This window comes from Chinchilla lanigera, unplaced genomic scaffold (genome assembly GCF_000276665.1).
Source record: "Chinchilla lanigera isolate Chin_1 unplaced genomic scaffold, ChiLan1.0 scaffold00023, whole genome shotgun sequence".
In the NCBI taxonomy this organism is placed as follows: domain Eukaryota; kingdom Metazoa; phylum Chordata; class Mammalia; order Rodentia; family Chinchillidae; genus Chinchilla; species Chinchilla lanigera.
The window spans coordinates 2,704,649-2,723,848 of NW_004955424.1; the positions used below are offsets into that span (position 1 = coordinate 2,704,649).

The window sequence follows — 19,200 nt, forward strand, 5'->3', positions numbered from 1 at the left end:
GAGTTCTATATGCTTCACTTACCTGCATATCTAATTCTTTTTCCATGCTTGGGAAGTTTTCTGCCATTATTTCTGTGAACAGGGTTTTTATGTCATTTGTGCTGGCTCCTGCTTTTTCATTGACTCTGATCAATCTTATGTTGTTTTTCTTTGCATCATCTTACAGGTGTTGGATTGTTTTTCCATTGTCCCTTGTTATTTTTAAGAGGTCTTTCTTTTTGTGATCACTAACCACAGTCCTGTCTTTTAAGACTAATATTTTGTTCAATTGGGTTTGTACACTTTCAATGGAATTTTTAATTTCCTGAAATTTGTTTGAATCTATTTCATGGACTCAGTTTTTTTTTCCTATGTTGGAAATTCATGATTTCCACCATTTTTTCTATGTTCTATGTTTTTTTTTTTTTTGTACTGGGAATTGAACTTAGGACCTTGTACTTGCCAGGAAGGTGCTGTGCTGCTGAACTATGCCTCCAGCCCTATATTTTTTCTTATTATGTCTACCTTAGGTTTGCTGAGCAAATCCATCATTACAGTTGTCATCTCTTTTTTTTTATCTGAGAGATTATTTATTCTCTGATTTCCTCTATAACCTCATGCATTTTTTTTTTTTACTTCTCCTACTATCATTCCAGACAATTCAGGTGTGTAGCATCTGATTTCCTTGATCTCTTTGTCCCCTGGATTTGTCCTGGGTGGTCTGGAGGTCTGGGATTGTATTTTTCTTCTGCATCTTGTTGTTTTCTATTTTTAAATTTTATTTTGTTTTCTGTGTTGATGCTTGTAAGTTTCTTATAGTATATATCTTTATAGCAGATAGCTCTCACTACTATCAAGGCTTCTCTAGGGGATGTCTGTTCCTCAGAGATGTCTTCTAGGTGTGTAGGTGGTTCTTTGTCTTTGTGTCTGTCCCAAGATCCTACCTTCCTAATTTATTAAGGATGAGATGTTGCTATCTCTTTGGCTTAGCACCCACTCATTTGGTACTGCACTATGGTGATGGTTATGACCCTCGGCAATCACAGTGTTGTCACACACTCTGATTTTTTTTTTCAGTACTAGGAATTGAACTCAGGGCCTTGTGCTTGCCAGGTAGGCACCTGTGCTGCTGAGTTACATCTCTGGCCCTGTTGTCATACAAAGGAGAATAATTGATTACAACAGGTATGACATACTGGCTAAAGTAGTACAATTATCAATAACAATGATAGTCAGGAGAACCCAAAACCTGACAAACAGTGGCATCTATTAATTTCATACCTCTAACCACAGGAGCAAGGTCTACAGTTATATCACAAAATCCAACATTATTCAGAAACTTGTTTGCAAAGAGTTTCTCCTTAGTAGAGTGATTTCACCGTGTGGTGGGGAAATTTAAGAGGGATAGGGGACTAAACAGAGACAAATGAGGAGAAATATAGTAGAAGCAAGACTGGAGGGCAAAGGCTGATCACCCAGGCTTTGCAAAACTGGAGCATGGGGCAGAAGAGAGAAAATGAAGGAGAAAGAAAAAAATTATTGAAGTGGATCAGAAAGACTCGAGAAAATGTTCACTCACATGAAAATACCATAAAATCAAGAGGGATAGTTGAAGAAAGAGGGAAAGAAGATGAATAGATCAGAAGAATAAAGGTAGAGACCTAGGCAACCTGAAAAAAAAACTTGTTGGTCTCTGTGTCTCTCTCCCAGTTGCTGTGGTGCCCACATCCAGAGACCGCCTGAGGCTGCTCCCAGTGGGCACAGCTGGGTCCTCACTGCCAGACCAGCCTTCTCCGCTCCACTTCCACTGGCATGCCGCTATCCTCTCGCACCACTTGTTGCAGGGCAGAGGGGGTGGGGTGCTGTGGGCTGTCTTTGCTTCTGCCATCGATGCAGAGACAGCTAGTTCCGCTTTGATCTCCTCTGCCACAGGTGGGGTGCCAGCCTTCCATTCATTGCTGTCCCCCAGCACGAGGTTGCTTAAATTCTCTCAAGTCACTGCTCGCAGGGTGGGAGGGCTTGTGCTTTTCCACTTTTTCACTATCTTCACTGCCACTGCTGTGCTGCTGTCCCCGCCACCTTACTGACTCATTGCTTCTGCCACTGCTTTGGAGGCGGCCCAAGGCTGCTCAGTCTGCTGTCATCCCTTCTCCCATCTGCGTCCCTCTCACTGGTGACGGGGCAGGAAGTGTCATGGATCACCTCCACTGCGGTCGCTAACCTTGTTGTCGCCGGGGGTTCCGGTTAGCACACTGTGGCTAGTTGGAGAGGGAGCAGTGCCAGTGAAATTTGCTTCCAGGCTGCTGTGTCCTCTATGTGAAGGACGGCAAAAGAGGCAAAGGGCCTTCTATTCCGAATCTATCCTGTTTGGCATGAAGTAGCCACACTTTTGCAGTCCATCAGCTTCTTGGAGACTTCCCAGTATGGTGATTCTTGCACTGCCAGCAGGCGACAGAGTCACCGGTAGCCCTGTGGGCTGGACTGCTGTTTTGCAACATCCGGTGTCTATGTTTTGTTTGATCTACAAGTCTCTTATTTCAGATTGATTTTGGCTTCAGGATGTGTGTCCCTCCCTTTCCTCCTATTACCTGCGTTTTTAGTTGATTTTCTCTGAGTAGCTCCAACATGGCCCTATCTCTATTCAGCGATGTTGAATCCTCTGGAAAACATTTTTACTTATTTAATTTCCATAAGAAGTCTATGAGTATGTTTCTTTTACTCCTACTTAACATTTGAAGAAACTGAAGATCAGAGAGGTTGAGTAATCTGATGGAAGTCACACAGTAACAAAGAGGTAAAATGAAACTCCAGTAGATATTTGCTTCAAGGAAAGCCCATGCTCTTAATCATTATATGACCCTGTTCCTGGGGAAGACTGTTCTACAGAAAAGTTAAATGTGGCTAAAGGTGGTACTTTTCATTTTCAGTGTAGATTTTCCCATTGATAATCAGAAAACTGGAGCATTTTAACCAGGACAATGGCTGATTAAATGAAAACACTGTTGGAAAGCTTTAGCTCCTGATTTTCACGTGTCATTAATCCTTTTCAGAGGAGAGTGGTGCCTCTGAGGGTCATGCACCCCTGTGCTGAATTTTCACTTAAGCCAATGCTGGTCCAGGGCCACCTCTGCATAAAGGTCAGTGGAACTGTCTCTGGGGACTCATTTCTCTTTTCTGAGGCCGTGGAGATGAAATTCCATTGAGAACACCATGAGAATGTTTTTTCTCATTGGTGGAAAATTCTCTCCTTTTTCTGTTCTAAAGGTAAGTCTTTAAGAATGCAGGGTTATTTGGGAGAGTAACTGAATTTGAGATTATGCCTATCTTGTCACAAGGTGGTTTGCGATTACTTGTCCTTGTTACCCAGGTTGCCTTTTTCACTGTTCTTTCTTTACTAGGCAAAAGCTTTTCAATTTGATGCAATTCTACTTGATTATTTTTGCTTTTGTTACTTGTGCTTTTGTATCATGTTCAAGAAATCAATGCAAAGGTTATAAAACCTTCCCCTTATGTTTCCTACCAGGAGTTTTATAGTTACAGGTCCTGTTTAAATCCTGTTTAAACTTGAATTGGTTTTTGCAATATGGTTTAAGATAAAGGTCTCCTTTATTCTGCAATGCGACAGCAAAAGATCAAGTAACCCAATTAAAAAATGGACAAAGGACTTGAATAGACATTTCTCCAAGGAAGACCTACAAATGACCAAGAGGTATAGGAAAAAGCATGCACGTCACTAATAACCAGTGAAATTGAAACCAAAACCACAATGTGATGTCATCTCACATCTGTTAGGATGTCCATTATCAAAAATAACAAGAGCTGGCAAGGACGTGGGGAAAGGGAATCCTTGTTCACCTCTGTAGGAGTGCAAAATAGTGCAGTTACTATGGAAAGCAGTACACAGATTTTTCAGAACATGAATAATGGAATGACCATATGACTCAGCAAGCTCACCTGTGGGCACACATACAAAAGAACTGAAATCAAAATCTTGTAGTGACAGCTGCACTCTTATGTTAATAGTAACATTATTCATAATAGCCAAGAGGTAGAAATAACCTAAAAGTTCATCAGTGGATAAAAGAAAAAATTGGTGCACACATACAGTAGAGTATCATTAAGCCTTAAGAAAAAAAAAAGAAAGAAAATCTTTTCCTATGCTAAAACAGGGATAAATGTGGAGGACTTTCAACTAAGCAAATGAGCCAGTCACAGAAGGAAAAATATAGCATGATTCCACTCGTATGAAGTATCTAGAAGCAGAGTAGAATGGTGGCTGTCGGGCTGGAGAGAGAGGGAAATGGGAAGATGTTCAGAGGATAGAAAGTTTCAGTTGTACGTGAAGAGCAGGTTTGAGAGTGCTGCTGTGGCAGAGTGTGCTCATCACTAACAGTACTATATTGCACACTTAAAAATTTTAAGGTGGTAGCCTAGGCTTAGCTGCAAAACAGCATTTCCCAACGGAAGCTAAGAAGTTTTTATAGAATGGTAGATTCTTTCAATTACTTACTGCTTTATTGATAGTTGTTTGATTATTCTATAACAGAAAAGCACATTTGAGCCTGGAAACAGAAATGGCACAAATCTTGAGATTTTTCTGGTTTAAATAAACTTCTAGGAGAGGCATCTAGAGCCTAATAAATAAATTATGCCTTAAGAGATGCAAACCATTCCAATCCTGAGGTTTTCTTCTTGAGTTGTTTTGCCTTCTGTTTTTTGTAACTATTCATTTTAATACTAAATGAACACCAAGGTCATTCTTATCCTTAAGAACAGTTGAACACAAATGGTTTTAGTAAGATCCTCAAATCTTTGAGATAACTCAATGATAGAGCATTAGAATTTCAGAAACCAAATGAGTTTTCCTGAACCGTGCTGAACAAAAACCACCGAAATGATCCTACACTGCCAGGTAATATGTTCAATATCACTCTGTTAAAAATCTCACCTCAAAATTTACTTTTTCAAAAGCTTCTAGGGCCTCTACATGGTTACTGTCTTCTGTTTCTAGACATTCAGTCAAATCCCGGCACCACATAATTTGAGAAATGGTCAGGATAACCTGAAAACAAACAAACAAACAAAACAACACCATCTTCTTTAAGTATGTGATGCATCTCAGCTAGGTAGGACCCAGAAATGGAAATTCCATGAATTCTTTACCTGAGAAGGGTGGCCCGCAACCACCCAGTCTGTCCTCAGTTTCCCCTGATAATCAGCGATGGCAGCTTTGCACAGGCGACGCAGGGACGTGAACATAGCTTCCTCCACTTTTCCCAGCCAGTCCTCCACATTGCCTCGGGCCTTGAGGCCTTTGCCCAAGCTGACCTAGAGAAGGCAGTCAGAGCAATGATCAAAATGGTGCCGGTGGGACCTGTAAGCTGCATATCTTAGGTCTTGCTGTGACAGAAGTCTGTGGTCTATAAATGCTGAAGCCTGACCACACATACTGGAAACTTCTATGGATATTCCATTATACCTGAGCCTACCCTGCTACTGTATTTTGCTTCTTCTTATGGGGCCACCCCTTTGGAAGAGGAGTCTATAGATGCCAAATGAATTTCTTCAATTACTTTTATGTTTTCATTTGCTGACATCTGCTTTTTACCCAGAACCACTCCTGGGGACCTGTTCTCATTAAACTTGTCCATGTCCTCCCAACTGACAAGTCTGATGGACACTTTTCAGTATTTCTCATCTTTCTTTCTTGGACTCCAAAGATTTAACTGCCTTGCTTATTTTGGTCTTTTTCATCTATTCTCCTTTAGAGTTAATGTTTAAATTTCACATTTTCTTGAGGTTTTATCCTTAATCTTTACCTTCTGCAAGAGAATCAGTTCAGGACAGAAATACATTTATAGGTTCCCACTAGTCCCACAGTTACACTGCTGTGCTGTAACTGGACCCAGTTCCTTGGCATGTCCCTGTCCAGTTCCTCTGTCTGGAGTGCTCTGTCTGCTTAAGACCACATGGCAGATTCTCCTTTTCACCTCTCTTGACTCTGTGTGTGTGTGTGTGTGTGTGTGTGCGTGTGTGCATGTGTGCATATGTGTGTGTGTATGTGTGTGTTCTGTGTAGTCACTTGGCTCCTCCCAGTCTACCAATCCATTCACTCTCTGGGTGTTCACTGTGCAGGGCCCTGGGCATATGCAGGGCCCCAGAGAAGACACTGCTGGTAAGTGCCACTTACATGGGTTCACTGGGCACCACTGTAAGTAACTGACATAAGGTAACAGCTGAAAATCCTCATCACGACTAGCCCCACTTTAGAGGAGATTGAATCCAGGTGGCAGAGGTACTCTTAACCAGTCCACTAGGGTGTCTCTGGTGCATGGTTGGGTAAGACATGGTTCCAGTTTTCTCCACTCTGTTTCCAAGAGCAAAGCATGCCTCTGCCATTGCTTTCACTGTAATGATTTTTAGTTGTCTGGTGTTTTCTCCACCAGGTTTTGAGCTCTTTTAGGGCAAGCGTTTTATCTTGGTGGTCCTCGAAACTACTGAATTAGCAGAACGCCTGGCACACTCACAGTGAGAATAACTAGACCTTTACCCAATTCTGGAAGACTGACACAGTTAATCTAAAAGGAATTATAAACAACAGCATCTCACCCTTTCTCCTTCTGGTGACAGCATGGCCAGAATATCATTTGTATAAACTTTTTCTGGCTCTGCATCAATTCCAGGAATTTTTCCTTCGGTAGGAGGCATGAGAGCAAATTCGAGCTTTGAAATGGAGTCGAAGCATTTCCTCAAGTGTGGCTGCACAGCTTGCGGATTTCGTGTCTGTGCCAGAATCTCCAGAAGTTCATCATTTGACAGGAAGTAAAATCTAGATTAAAGAGAATCCTTAAAATATAGCTTGCAGTGGAAAGTAAGCCTTGGATAAATATAAAAGGTAAATTCCTCAGCCACATCTACTCCCATCCATAGATTTCTTGGTCCTCCAGTTACACTAGTTCTGTGTTTCTGGGGAGACTATAGTGCTCTAAACAAGTTTGCTGTGAAGATTAGTGATCTGTCTCAAACAGGGAGAAATAGTAGCTAGTACATAAAAGAGATATTTTTCATAAATACTATACAATATTCACATATCTACCTACTTGGCTTTGAGCTCCTAGAGTGAAGATATATTATTTGGGTTCCTTAGAATCTTAATAATTCACACATACCTAATATTCAGTGCATTATTTATTGAACAGACAATACCTTGATGGATGGTTGTAGGAACCTAGTTGGTTCTGTAATGTAGCCTGGGAGGTTGTCTCAACCCAAAGGCACGTGTTATTTCTAGCAGTATGTGCTGCTGTGAAAAGTGGCAGAATACAACCTTGCCAACACACCATTTCTAACTAGATGAAGGCTATACATAAGCAGAAATAAACACTCTGTATACATTTTAATATCAGTACCAGCAAGATGGGTAAGGAAATTCGTGAACTTGTGTACTACTGTTTTGCTGTAGATTAGGGGCTGGCAAGTTACAGCCCATAAACTACATCTGGTTCATCACTTTTTTTGGAAATAAAGATTTATTGTCACAAGGGCAGGCAAGTATACTATCTATGGCTCTTTTTGTGCTACAGTAGAGGAGCTGGTTAGCTGCAATAGATTTTATAGCTTGCAAAGCCTTAAATATTTACTATGGAGCCCCTTATAAAATATGGCTGATTCCTGCCCTAGATAACTAAAAATATTCTTCTAATTGTCACTGTCATGTAATACACATCCTGTGTTATGTTCAATCTCTCTAATAGAGTTTGATTTATTATCTCAACTGATTCTCATAGTCCATTCTATTGGCCAGAGAAATTAATGATTGTGGTTCAATCCAGGGGATTTTTTCCCAGTCACTAAAGCTCCTTTTTACTACTTCCCTCCTCTCCAACTCTCTCAGGTTCCAAAGGAACTAGCATTTGATAAATGCCCTGGATTGCTGGTTGTTATCTTAGCAGTACTCCTGCACCAGGGAGGAGCCAGGATAACATATCTCAAAATCTCTTTCCAGCAAGGTTTCAGATTAGATTCTTCCCATAAGAAGTTTTTATAGGAGGCTGAGGAGCTATAAGGAAGCAGAGGCCGTACTTCTCCCACCTGACATGGGTGGACTGAAGAAGGTGGGATTTTGTATCTGGGGACCAGGCATCCTTCTCCCGACTCTCCACCTCCCCTTTTGTTGCAGAGAGCTGAGACTTGGGTGTAGTTTGCACGAGAACTACCCGTCCTTCTAGATTTCCTCAAAGTGGTCCTCAGTTCTTCTCACCTTCTGCCACTAACACTTGTGAAAACCTCTAATTCCCTGTATGAAACTTCTATTCTAAACAACCAGCATGGCTTCGGTGCTCCTGACCAAAGCCTGGTCAAGTAATGCAACTAGACGTTAAAAATGTCCCTGTTTTCCTCTCAAGCTCTAGGACCACAGCTGTAGATTACGCTTGCGTTTCAAAGCAAGATGCTGGGTCTCCTGGCACCCACTCTCAAGGAGAGGGGTGCAGACTCTAGGGACCTCACTGACTTGAGGGGACAAAGGTGCTGAAGCTGGAGGGGCTGGAGAGCTGGAGATAGGAAGAGTTTTAGGGGGGCAGGTAGATGAGCTAAGGGCTCCCTCTACTCCCAGAGGAAGGGAGGGCATCATGCTCTTCAGACCTAAGTACCTCGAAGAGCTTATTATCTATCCCCACCAGTCAACCTAGAGAAAACTACTAAGGCAACACAAGTCTAACTTCTCGCACACACGCTTGTGGACACAGGCACACCCATCTAGCAGTAACCATACATCTCAGAATAAAAATACAACATGTGTTGCGTACACGTACCACCTCCCCACCATGGATGCAATCATTATGTACCGCAAATATGTACGAATAAAAATAAAGATGTAAGTGGTAAATAACCACAAAGCAGGAAGGATGCTTGGATGCGGCATTGCTCTTTTTTTTTTTATTCTGAGATGTACACTCCCTAAACAAGACATTGTCTTTTTACTGTCATACAGCTGTCTTGTTTCCCTCTCTAACTGTCTGATGCTTTGAGGTTATAGCCATAACCTCAACTAATTGATCGTTAACTACTAAGATACATCTTACTTAGCTTTATAAACTTACCTTGGAAAGATAACTCTTTTTGATTCTAAATATGCTTCAAGACACTTCTGAATTTGGTCAAGTAATGCATTATTGTTTTGAAAAGTCTCCAGAAGCCCTGTTTATATGAAAAAAGGATTTGTAAAACTACATTAAAATAGAGGATAGAATTTTAAGTGAAAGTAAAATATAATATTAAATCAATATTTTAGAAGCTTTAGCTGGGCATGGTGGTGCATATCTATAATCCCAGCACTTGGGAGGCTGAAGCAGGAGGATCACTGTGAGTTCAAGGCTAGCCTGGGCTACATAGTGAGTTGAAGGCCAGCCTAAATTACAGAGCAAAACTTGTCTCAAAAAAACAAAAATAATCAAACAGAAAGATGTAGTGTTATTGGAAGAAAGAATGGGATAATAAAGTTGGAGGTATTTGTCTAAAATTTTAACTATTATTTTTAATGATAACATTAATCTTAATATTCACCAAAATATGCTTATCTGGCATCCCCCCATCTATGGGGCTGGAAGTACACAAACAAAAGCCAAGCATCTGCCGTCTCCCTGACCCTTGAAACAAAGCCAGCCGCTGTGTCCCCCCACTTCATTGTCACTTCCTTACATGTATCAGCTTTGTATCTTTCTCTCTCTATCTTTTTTTTTTTTTTTTGGTAGCAGGAATCGAACTCAGGACCCCGCACTTGCCAGGCAGGTGCTTGTGCCGCTGAGCTATATCCCTGGCCCAGTTTTGTATCTTTGCTATCTTTAAATGTCAGAATTATGGCAATGGGAAACCATTTCTCCATTCCTGAACTATGGCTCCTCAAGGAGCAGAATCTGTGATTCATTCGTCTTTCTAGTTCGGGCGCTTATCACAGTGGCTGCTTCCTCACTTGCCCAAGACTCAAACGCAAAGTCTTGCTATGGCCTCCCAGGCTCTTTGTCATCAGCAGCCCCATCCGATCGATGCCCATCGCCTGTCCAAGCGCACCCAGCGTGCGCCGCACCTCCTGAGCCCATCTCCCTGCCTGCCGCGCTCCAGCCTACCCTGACTGCCGTGCTAACTGCTGTGCGCGCTAAGCGTGCTCTGACCTGGGGAGCCCTGACTTTTCCTCCCTCTGCCTTTAACAATTCTCCCTTAGATCCACATACATTTCCCACTCTCTCTTTCCTGCAGGCTTCTTTACCAGGATGGCTCAGCTGAATGTAAATGTCTTGTAGACAAAGCTGTGAGACTAGGAACATTGCGGAAGTCTGTGGCAACATCTTCACTTGATAAGAATATCAAAAAGAGGTGGAGTCTAGTGTTTCAAACAGTACAAACCAGCCCAAGTGATAGTAACGATAAGACAAGGGCAGTTTTCAATCCTCATCGTTTAGCAAGAGTATCAAGTACAACCATTTCTAGTCATCAGGGCTGCCTGGAATCAGGGATTAAACGCACTGCATAGTATTAGATTCTTTCTGTTTGTTTGTTTGTTTTTTTTCCGGTACTGGGGATCGAACTCATGACGTTGCCCTTGCCGGGCAGATGCTGTGCCGCTGAACTAAATCCCCAGCCCTGGTATTAGATTCTTGAGAGTGACAAACACTTCAGGTGATTTTATTGTCTTTTTGAAACTGTTTTCTACCTGGTTGAGTAGCCGCTCGAAGAGCATTAGGCAGCCGGTTCACCTTCCTCATAATTTCTTTCCACGATTTATCCACCTGAAGAAACATCTTGGCCTCTGCAGGCAGCTGCCTCTGAATATCCGGAGCATTAAAAATACTTTCCAGGTAAAGCCAGTTTCTCTGGCAGGTCAGCCACTCTTCCTAGGATCAAAATAAGGGCATGATCTATTTTTAACATGCAAATTGAAGACATACAGTTTTCTTAAAAATCATCACATGGGTGGCCAGGAATATAGCTCAGTGGCACAAGTACCTGCCCAACAGGCACAAGGTACTGAGTTCGATTCCTGGTACTAAAAAAACAAAAACAAAACAAAAATCATCACAGTAGGGAACCTCTCTTTTTTTTCCATGAGGGGATTGTTTTATGGCTTCTCACAGGTCCTTGGGAATGAAAGGTCCTTAAAGGGGGAAGACTCACTCCAGCCTGACTCCACTCGGCTCTCCACTGAGTGCAGTTATTATAAATCTGCTGTGTGGGAACCCAAGAAACATGATTGAAATGCCCAGAGGAGACACCATAGGAGTAGCTAGGATGCTTACATAAAGGAATCTGAAGGGCTGGGGAGTGGCCAGTATCAGTGTTTCCAACTATATCTACATTCATCAGGATGAAGTTGTTTCTTCTTTTGTGTCAATTCAACTACATTGTTCTCTCACTTTTTAGTAAAAAAAAAAAAAAGCACGGGGGTGGTGGGGAGTAAAACCTGTTCACTGCAGAACAAGTGGTAAATATAGAAGATCGGGAGGGTGAAGAAATCATGCATTGTCTCTCCTGTTAGAGACAATTACTGTGAAGAAAAGAGACCAGAGAGTAAAGTCCACAGGCCTCTTTCCTGCCATTGCAAGTGTGGGAAGAGTTTCTCATTTCTCACGCTAGGTTTAGGAGTTACTAGGTCTCACAAGTCCTAGACAACTAATTCCCTAGAGAGTCCCCACTGTTCAGCAGAGGCCTCTTTGAATGACTGTCGGTGAAAACATGTCCTTTAACATTGGGCTTCAGTCCCTCCCTTTATCACAGGGCTTGGCCATTAGCCGAGAGGTAGGACAGGGGTCAGCTGTGTGGTGTTCATGGAAGAGGAGGGACTTCAGGGAAGGCTGTCTTTGCAGCCGAGTTGGAGCAAATGACCTTTTCCCACTTACTGATGCTATTGTTTCACAGAAAGCTTTTCACATTAGCACATGTAGAAGCCAAAAATAATTGGATGGAGCTAAATATCTGAAGGCTAAGAGCAAGGGTGGGTGGGAATAGAGAGATAAGCGTGCGTGGGTTCTTGATCCTGCTCTGAGCTACTGTGGAGCAGAATGAAGAGGGGTGTGCGCCACAAAGAAGGGTTCAGAGAGCACTGGAAGCATCAGTGAGTGTTCTTCCAGTAAATGCACAGTTGCCGCAACAGATGCCCTAGGTGGCCCCGAGATGTGATGCTTATATCCTGTGCCACCCTCTCCTCTCGAGTGTGAACTCCTCTGTGACTTGCTGCCGGCCTCACAGAAGGTGGCACAGGTAGCAGGATGTACAGGATGGCATCTATGTTACATAAGACTGTAACATCTGCCTTGCCAGGAGGCTTCCCTTCCTTTGCCAGGTTGACAAAGCAGATGGCCACGCTGTGAAATCTATACAGAGAGAAACTGTGGGCAACGCGCAGGAACGGAGGATGGCCTCATCTGAGAGCCAGCAGTGACGGAAGCCTTTCGTCCCAGAGCCACAAGGAAATAATTTCTTGTGACAACCTGAGTGGATCTAGAAGTCGATCCTTCCTGAGATGAGCCTCTGATGAGAACCCAAACTGGCTGAGATCTTGACTGTAACCTCTTTAGATCCTAGCTGAGGACCCCGTACCACTGTGTCTCAACTCCTGACCCACGGGGACTGGGAGATCCTAAACCTGTATTGTTTTAAATGTGCATTAAGTTTGTGGTATTTTGTTTCACAGTAAAATAGTAACACAAAGGTAATTATAATATAATCAAGCTGTACAATTATGTCAACAATTAAATCTTACAGTTCTAAATGACCTCATGCTTAAATAATGAAACAATATTTCTGAGGGCTTGTGGGTCACCAGTTCTGAGCCCATGAATTGAAATGACCCATACTCACCAAAGTCTGATTAAATAAGGCCAGCTGTTTCTGCCACTCATCCACCCGAGCCTTCAGGGGACCCACGTAACGGGACGAGGCAATGGTTGCGACGTTGATGGTGCTGTCATCAAGAAGAACCTTCAAGGAGAGGAGACAAAAACAGGTGCCTTTGTGCTCTCAGCGACAGCCACACGTTCAGTCCCAAGAGTCCATTTGAAACCCAACTTTTTGGATGAATAGCACAGCTTCAATTACTGTTTCTATCAGTTCATTTCCCTGCTTGTTCCCTTCACTGACACCCACTATGATGTTCTCTCAGAGGCAGTCTGGGGACTGCAGGTGCCAAATCTCTGCTTGTACTGTAATTATTAATGGCATAAATTTCCGTTTGCTTTAACAGTATTCTCCTCTCTCCATTTGCTATTAGGTAACTGGCACCTTCTTTATACAATTTAGTCAACGACACCTCATTTCTCAAAATACTCTCAGTTTCAAAAGGTGACTGTCTTCTGGCCATTGAATTATCACTTTTCCTTACTATTTCAAGGGAGAGGAAACTGAACTCATTTGTATCAAGCTCTGAATGGCCACATACAGCTTTTCCATCATCTTCCTTCCTACTGCTCCCTTTACAAAACAGCACTGCTCCCAGAACATGGGAATTTAGTGGCATGTGTCTGTTCATCTGGATGATTCAGTTGCCTATTTCAATTATACATTTTTTTTAGTATTGGAGATTGAACCAAGACCTTCATACTGAGTCACAGTACTTTTTTTTCTTTCTTTCTAATTTTGAGACAGGATCTTTCTAAACTGCTGAGGTAGGACTCAAACTGTGATCCTCTTGCCCCAACTTCCCAAAGTTCTGGGATTGCAGGCAAGTGCCACCATGCCTGGCTTCAATTATAAAATTCTTTTTTTTTTTTGTACCGGGGATAGAACTCAGGACCTTGCCCTTGCCAGGCAGGTGCATATGCCACTGAGCTATATCCTTGGCCCTATAAAATTCTTTAAAAATTTTTTTTATTAATAGGACATGTTTTTAGTACATAACATAAATTCACAGTACGTGTGGGGAGTCGGTACATGTCCGTACACATTTAGTTCTTTTTTCCACCCCATTTCCTTCCCTTCTCCCCACTCCGTCTCTTGATCTTCTTCTACTCCGCCATAAAGAAATGTAAACTGGAGTTGTTTGTAGGAAAATGCATGCACTTTGAGACCATAGTGTTAAGTGAAGTAAATCAGATTCAAGATTAGATGTTGCATGTTTCTCTTATTATATGAGAGTATAAATAAACAGCAAAATACAAGAATTACTAGGAAGCAGGGAGATAGATGTTTCTCAAAGGGGTGGGAGATCAAGAGATGGAGGGAAGGGAAAGGAAGGGAAGAGAGATGGAAACAAGAATTAACATGTGTTATGGACATGTACCGACTCCACACAGGAAAGTGAACATTATGTACTGCAAACACACAAAAAATAAATTTAAAAGTAAAAAAAAAAATTGTTAGTATGTGTTTGCAGCACATGATGGTCACCTTCCTTGTGGGGCACTGGTATAGGCTCATAGCACATCTCGATTCTTTTTGTTTCTCTTAGCAGAAATCCCATCATTGGACCTCATATCGACTGCTCTTTTTTTTATTGTAAGAAAAGACAAGTAAAACTTTAATTTTTTTCTGTTAATTACAAGTTGAAGTTGATTCTGGCAAGAAAATGAACAAAAACTCTATAGCCAATACTCATTTGCACTGTAGAGAAAAAACACAAAGTCCCTATGAAAAGTACCTTACACTGATTCTAAATAACAAAATGCATATGGATTTTAAAATTATTCTGATTTAGTGGATTTACTAAGCACAGAATTTGTAGAGCATTTATTCGGTGGTTTTGTTTGGACTCATATATTTGCAAAGTCCCTTCAGAGAGGGTTGGGAAGGGAAAATAAACTTTAAATTTCCTGTAGACCAACTCCAAAACATGAATGTGGCATAACTGTTCAATTATTTAATCATGTAGTAAATTAATGTGGAAGTAATGACAGCCTTACCATCAAATGCATTTGCAAATTCCACTTCAAAGTTAACATTTTCAGTGACAAGAAGTTATTTTTAGAAAGGTGATGGATATGAAAAAAAATACTTACAAATCTAATTTTTCTAGAAAAAATAACAATGCTTCTGCCCCTCATGAAATGAAATTATAACTTCTCTGTTGAATAAGATATAAAATAATTGAAATACAAGTATGGATATAGATAATGCACCAAACACTCTTTGATGTACTTAGTACTTTCATTAACATTTACACAACTGGATATCATCTTTCATTGTTTGACCAAATTTGGAAAGACACTATTTTTAACAATAAACATTTATACTACTGCTTAACAAGAGACATATAGATATATGAATTTCTTTTCTTTCTTTTTGAGACAGGGTCTCACTATGTGGTTCAGGCTGGCCTTGAGCTCACTTTGTAGCCCAGGCTTATATCAACTGCTCTTGACTTTGGATTTGATCTCCCCTCCGTTACTCAGGGTGATCTCTGGTCTTGCCCTTCCAACCTACACCTGGAAAAGCCATTTTATTTCCAGTTCTGGCCTGGATATACCCTTAAGCTATAGTTTTGTCTGGGAAGTTAGGGTACGTGATTCAGTTCCCTGTGCTAAATGAAGTGCCTTCAAGTTTTAAGTGACTAAGAATATTTTAACACGTTAGTTTTGTTTATCTTGTGGTTGATAAGAGCATGATCACCTAGTCTCAACCAACTCAAGTGAATTTAACTTTTCGGTGTGCTTAAGTATGGAATGTGCATCAATATTCTCTGCTTCATTTAAATGATTGGAAATGTCTTTTATTGTTTTCAGCACCTCTCAGCTGCCAACTTTGGGGGTCCAGCCTGTCTTGGTCAATCTAGGAAGACTTCTCTAATCACTTGTCTCTGTGTTTTCATAAATCCTTCAACTATAGGACTGCAAGTCTTAAATATATGTCATTTTTGTTGCTTTGCTAAATATCTCCTGTACAAGCATTCATGTCAGCCATCCATATTCACATTTTGCCTTCCAAATTAGATGTTTTTCTTGTTCAATGTGTCTTACCTTCCATTTCATCATCTCAGTCACTCACAAAAGATGGAGAAGGTGTGGTTGGAACTTTCACCATAAATACTCAGTGGTGAAGTCACCCACCTGTATGTCATCTGTGCCGCCTAGGATAAATATGTCTTTGGAGTCACGAAGAGGCAGAATGACAAATTCGGTTGTTTTCCAAGAATCCTCCACCTTAGAAATAATTCAAACCATAGGAAATCTAAATGCATTTGTGCTTAGGTACTCAGTAAGTACATATGGAATGAAATAAGTGAAAACTCTATCCCACTTTCCTCCTTACTGCCCTTAAAATTTTCAAAATCCTTTTCTTGGTTAGATGATGCTGATTTGCTTAATTTTATTTCACTAATCTTAATACATGTGAGTAAAGTGTGACGATCTAATGGGCATTTTTACCATTTCATGCTTCGAGTACAAGAAAAAATTCTTTTCCTGCAAGTGACTGGTAGCTGTGAATGCATTTTTAGGGTAAAGTGATAGTGTTAAAAGTAGGAAAGTCTTCTTCATGCACTTCTTCATGCACTAAAGAGACATTTAACGCAATTGTACCTTGCAAAAGTGTGTTTTTGTTTAAAAGATCTTTCTTGGTATGTGGTACTTTATAAAAACACGCATATTTCACACCTTGTTGCTATCAAGTTCTTACTGGGCTATAAAATAGGCAGAAAGAATAAATATATAGAAGCAGTAATAATAATGATAATAATAATAATAATAATAATAAATGTAAAGAAACAACAGACTGATAATGAGAAGGTGCAAATTGCAATGCTAAAAAATTGCATGCAGATAATGAAAAGCTGGTGATTTTCATATTGAATCTGAAAATCTTTGCATTCCCCGGTTTTCAGAATAAGTATATATTTTTGAGGTTTACCCTTTTAAGAATTGTTTCTAAGGCAGCTTCTCCAGAAGCCTGTCCAGATATGTCCTGGATTTCTTGGCCGTATTCAAACACATGCAATTCTGAGAGCCTCTCCAAGGTTAATGGGATTTCAGAGTCCACCAGGGAGGCATCAATGGTATGTTCAATTGCTGCCCAATGTCTAGGCTTCAAAGTTGGGTTCCTCAAGTCCATGATAACCGGGAGCTGGAAAACAAATACTCTCAGAGGCATCATGCTTTTATCTTGAAGAACATAACCCACGACTTCTGGTTTCAATTCTTAAATGCAGAGAGCTGGGAAAAGCACTGTGTATGCCCTTACAACAAAAAATAATTTGGAGAAATTAAAAATTAGTGACTTTTTTGAGTTCATTAGAAAACTGAATTTTTAAGGGAAATTGACTCAAAATTTGGGGAAAAACTGATACCAGTTTCTTCATAGAGAGAAACAGCAACTGAGAATTTGTGGAAAAGATTCTCTAGGGTTACAATTAACCTAGTAAAAAAATTCAGTTAAATTAAAAAAAAATTGCTAAAGATTGTGGAAGAGTGTAAGAAAGGAAAGCCTTCAGGCCTACAAATACAGGGGTGTTGACAAGGAAGTTTATAAAGAATCCCAGGAAAGCTTCCCTTATGGTGCCGACTGGTGGAGGGAAACAATGGCCATTATTGGAACTCTAAGGGACCCATCTCTCCCTGTTCTCCGATGGAACAAAATCCGTGATATGTAGGGAAAAGAGCAACAAACACTGTCACCTTTAGGCACCGATGATAACTCATTGCAGATAGTTTATGCATAAGTGGAAAATGGAACACAGTGAAAAAGATTTCTTAGATGAGGGACAGAAATACACGCTCACTCAGCACTACATTGGGGCGGGGGTACCTATGGCGATCAGAATTCTGAGAACCAGGGACAGAGCACCATGCTGAAAGAGAGGCCTAACCAGAACACAAGTGATGCCCATCCTCACCAGGCCAACAAACACTGAGTGAAAACAACAGTGATACAGAGGGGGAAAGCTGAAGGAGACATATTTTCAGTGGGATTGTGTTGAAAATATAAAGTAATTTGGGAAAAATGACATCTCAACAAGAATTGAGTTTTTCAATCTATTACAAGTGTATATCACCATTTAGTTAGGTCTTCTTCGGTTTCTTTTATTGGAGTTTTAAAGTTTTCAGTGTAGAGATTCTACAGTGTAGAGATATTTTGCCAGATTTATGCCTAAGCAATAAAATTGTGGTGTTATCCTTCATGATAGACTTTTCGAATTCCATTGTTCATTGCTGGCGTAGAGGAATAACACTGACGTTTGCTTATGGACTTTATATCCTGTGACCTTATCAAATTCATTTTTAACTTTAAAATTTTTTTTGCACATTCTTTGGAAATTTTTGTGTTAAAAGCCATGCTATCTGTGAAGACACAGAGCAGCTCAGTGGTTACCTAGATTTAGGGGGAGGGATTGAGAGACGGCGATTAGTAGGTAGCATGTTTTGATTTGGGATGGCAAAAACGACCAAAGTTTGATTGTGGTCAACTCTGTGCTTGTACAACTCTCTCGATGTGCTGGGGCCTCTTGAATCTCACATTTTAAGTTTATAAATTGTGCAGGACCACATAACCAGGGTATTCCTGACTTTGGCCTCATGAGTATTGATTAATAGCTCATTAACGTGGAGGTTCTAAAATCATTTCCACCAACCTTACCTTTTCTTTCATTTTTTCCACGTTGCTTTTGAGCTGGGGCACGACGTTGTTGGGCGGCAAACCTTTTTCTAATTGAGTCACAAATTTGGCATATTTAGTAACCTGAGTGTTCAGGACTTCTGTATCCAGGCAGTCAAATTTGGACTGTTAAATTAAAAACAAAAGTTAAAACATTTGATAAAAACCAAGCTTGAAGTAGTAACAAAAAGTTTTACTTTACTCAAAATTTTCTAGCACTTGAATTGGTAATTCAAATCAACACTTCTCTTGATAGCTTACTTATTTACAGATAGCTTTACTTACAATTACTAATGATATATGTATCATCTCTTTATTCTTTATTCTTTCTCTTTATTCTTTCCATATTTTTTCTTTATTTTAACTCAGTAGTCATCTAATGCAGTATTGTTTGTAATCTTAAGGATTACAAAAGTTTAGGGTTGGGGCTGGGGATTTAGCTCAGCGGCAAAGCGCCTGCCTGGCAAACGCAAGGTCGTGAGTTCGGTTCCTGGTACCGGAGAAAAACAAAAACAAAAACAAAAGTTTAGGGTCAATACTTGTAGCTTCCCACAGAGATAAATAGCTATTTTTTACTCTTGCTGACTAGAAATTTCAAACAATACATGTAATACAAATGTTTTCAAGATGCATTCCTAATACACACATATA

General features: G+C 40.6%; 1 protein-coding gene across 1 annotated transcript in view; it reads right to left on the reverse strand.

The window, feature by feature from the left end:
• Dnah6 (dynein, axonemal, heavy chain 6) overlaps positions 1-19,200 on the reverse strand; it is a 213,410-nt gene that overhangs the window by 129,316 nt on the left and 64,894 nt on the right. Inside the window, exons 18-26 of the mRNA XM_005385447.2 lie at positions 18,532-18,675; positions 16,810-17,022; positions 16,011-16,103; positions 12,832-12,951; positions 10,688-10,868; positions 9,081-9,177; positions 6,589-6,808; positions 5,143-5,307; positions 4,928-5,041 (exon numbers count right to left, since the gene is read on the reverse strand). Of these exons, the coding sequence (XP_005385504.1) occupies positions 4,928-5,041; positions 5,143-5,307; positions 6,589-6,808; positions 9,081-9,177; positions 10,688-10,868; positions 12,832-12,951; positions 16,011-16,103; positions 16,810-17,022; positions 18,532-18,675 (1,347 nt within the window). The remainder of the gene's footprint in view (positions 1-4,927; positions 5,042-5,142; positions 5,308-6,588; positions 6,809-9,080; positions 9,178-10,687; positions 10,869-12,831; positions 12,952-16,010; positions 16,104-16,809; positions 17,023-18,531; positions 18,676-19,200) is intronic.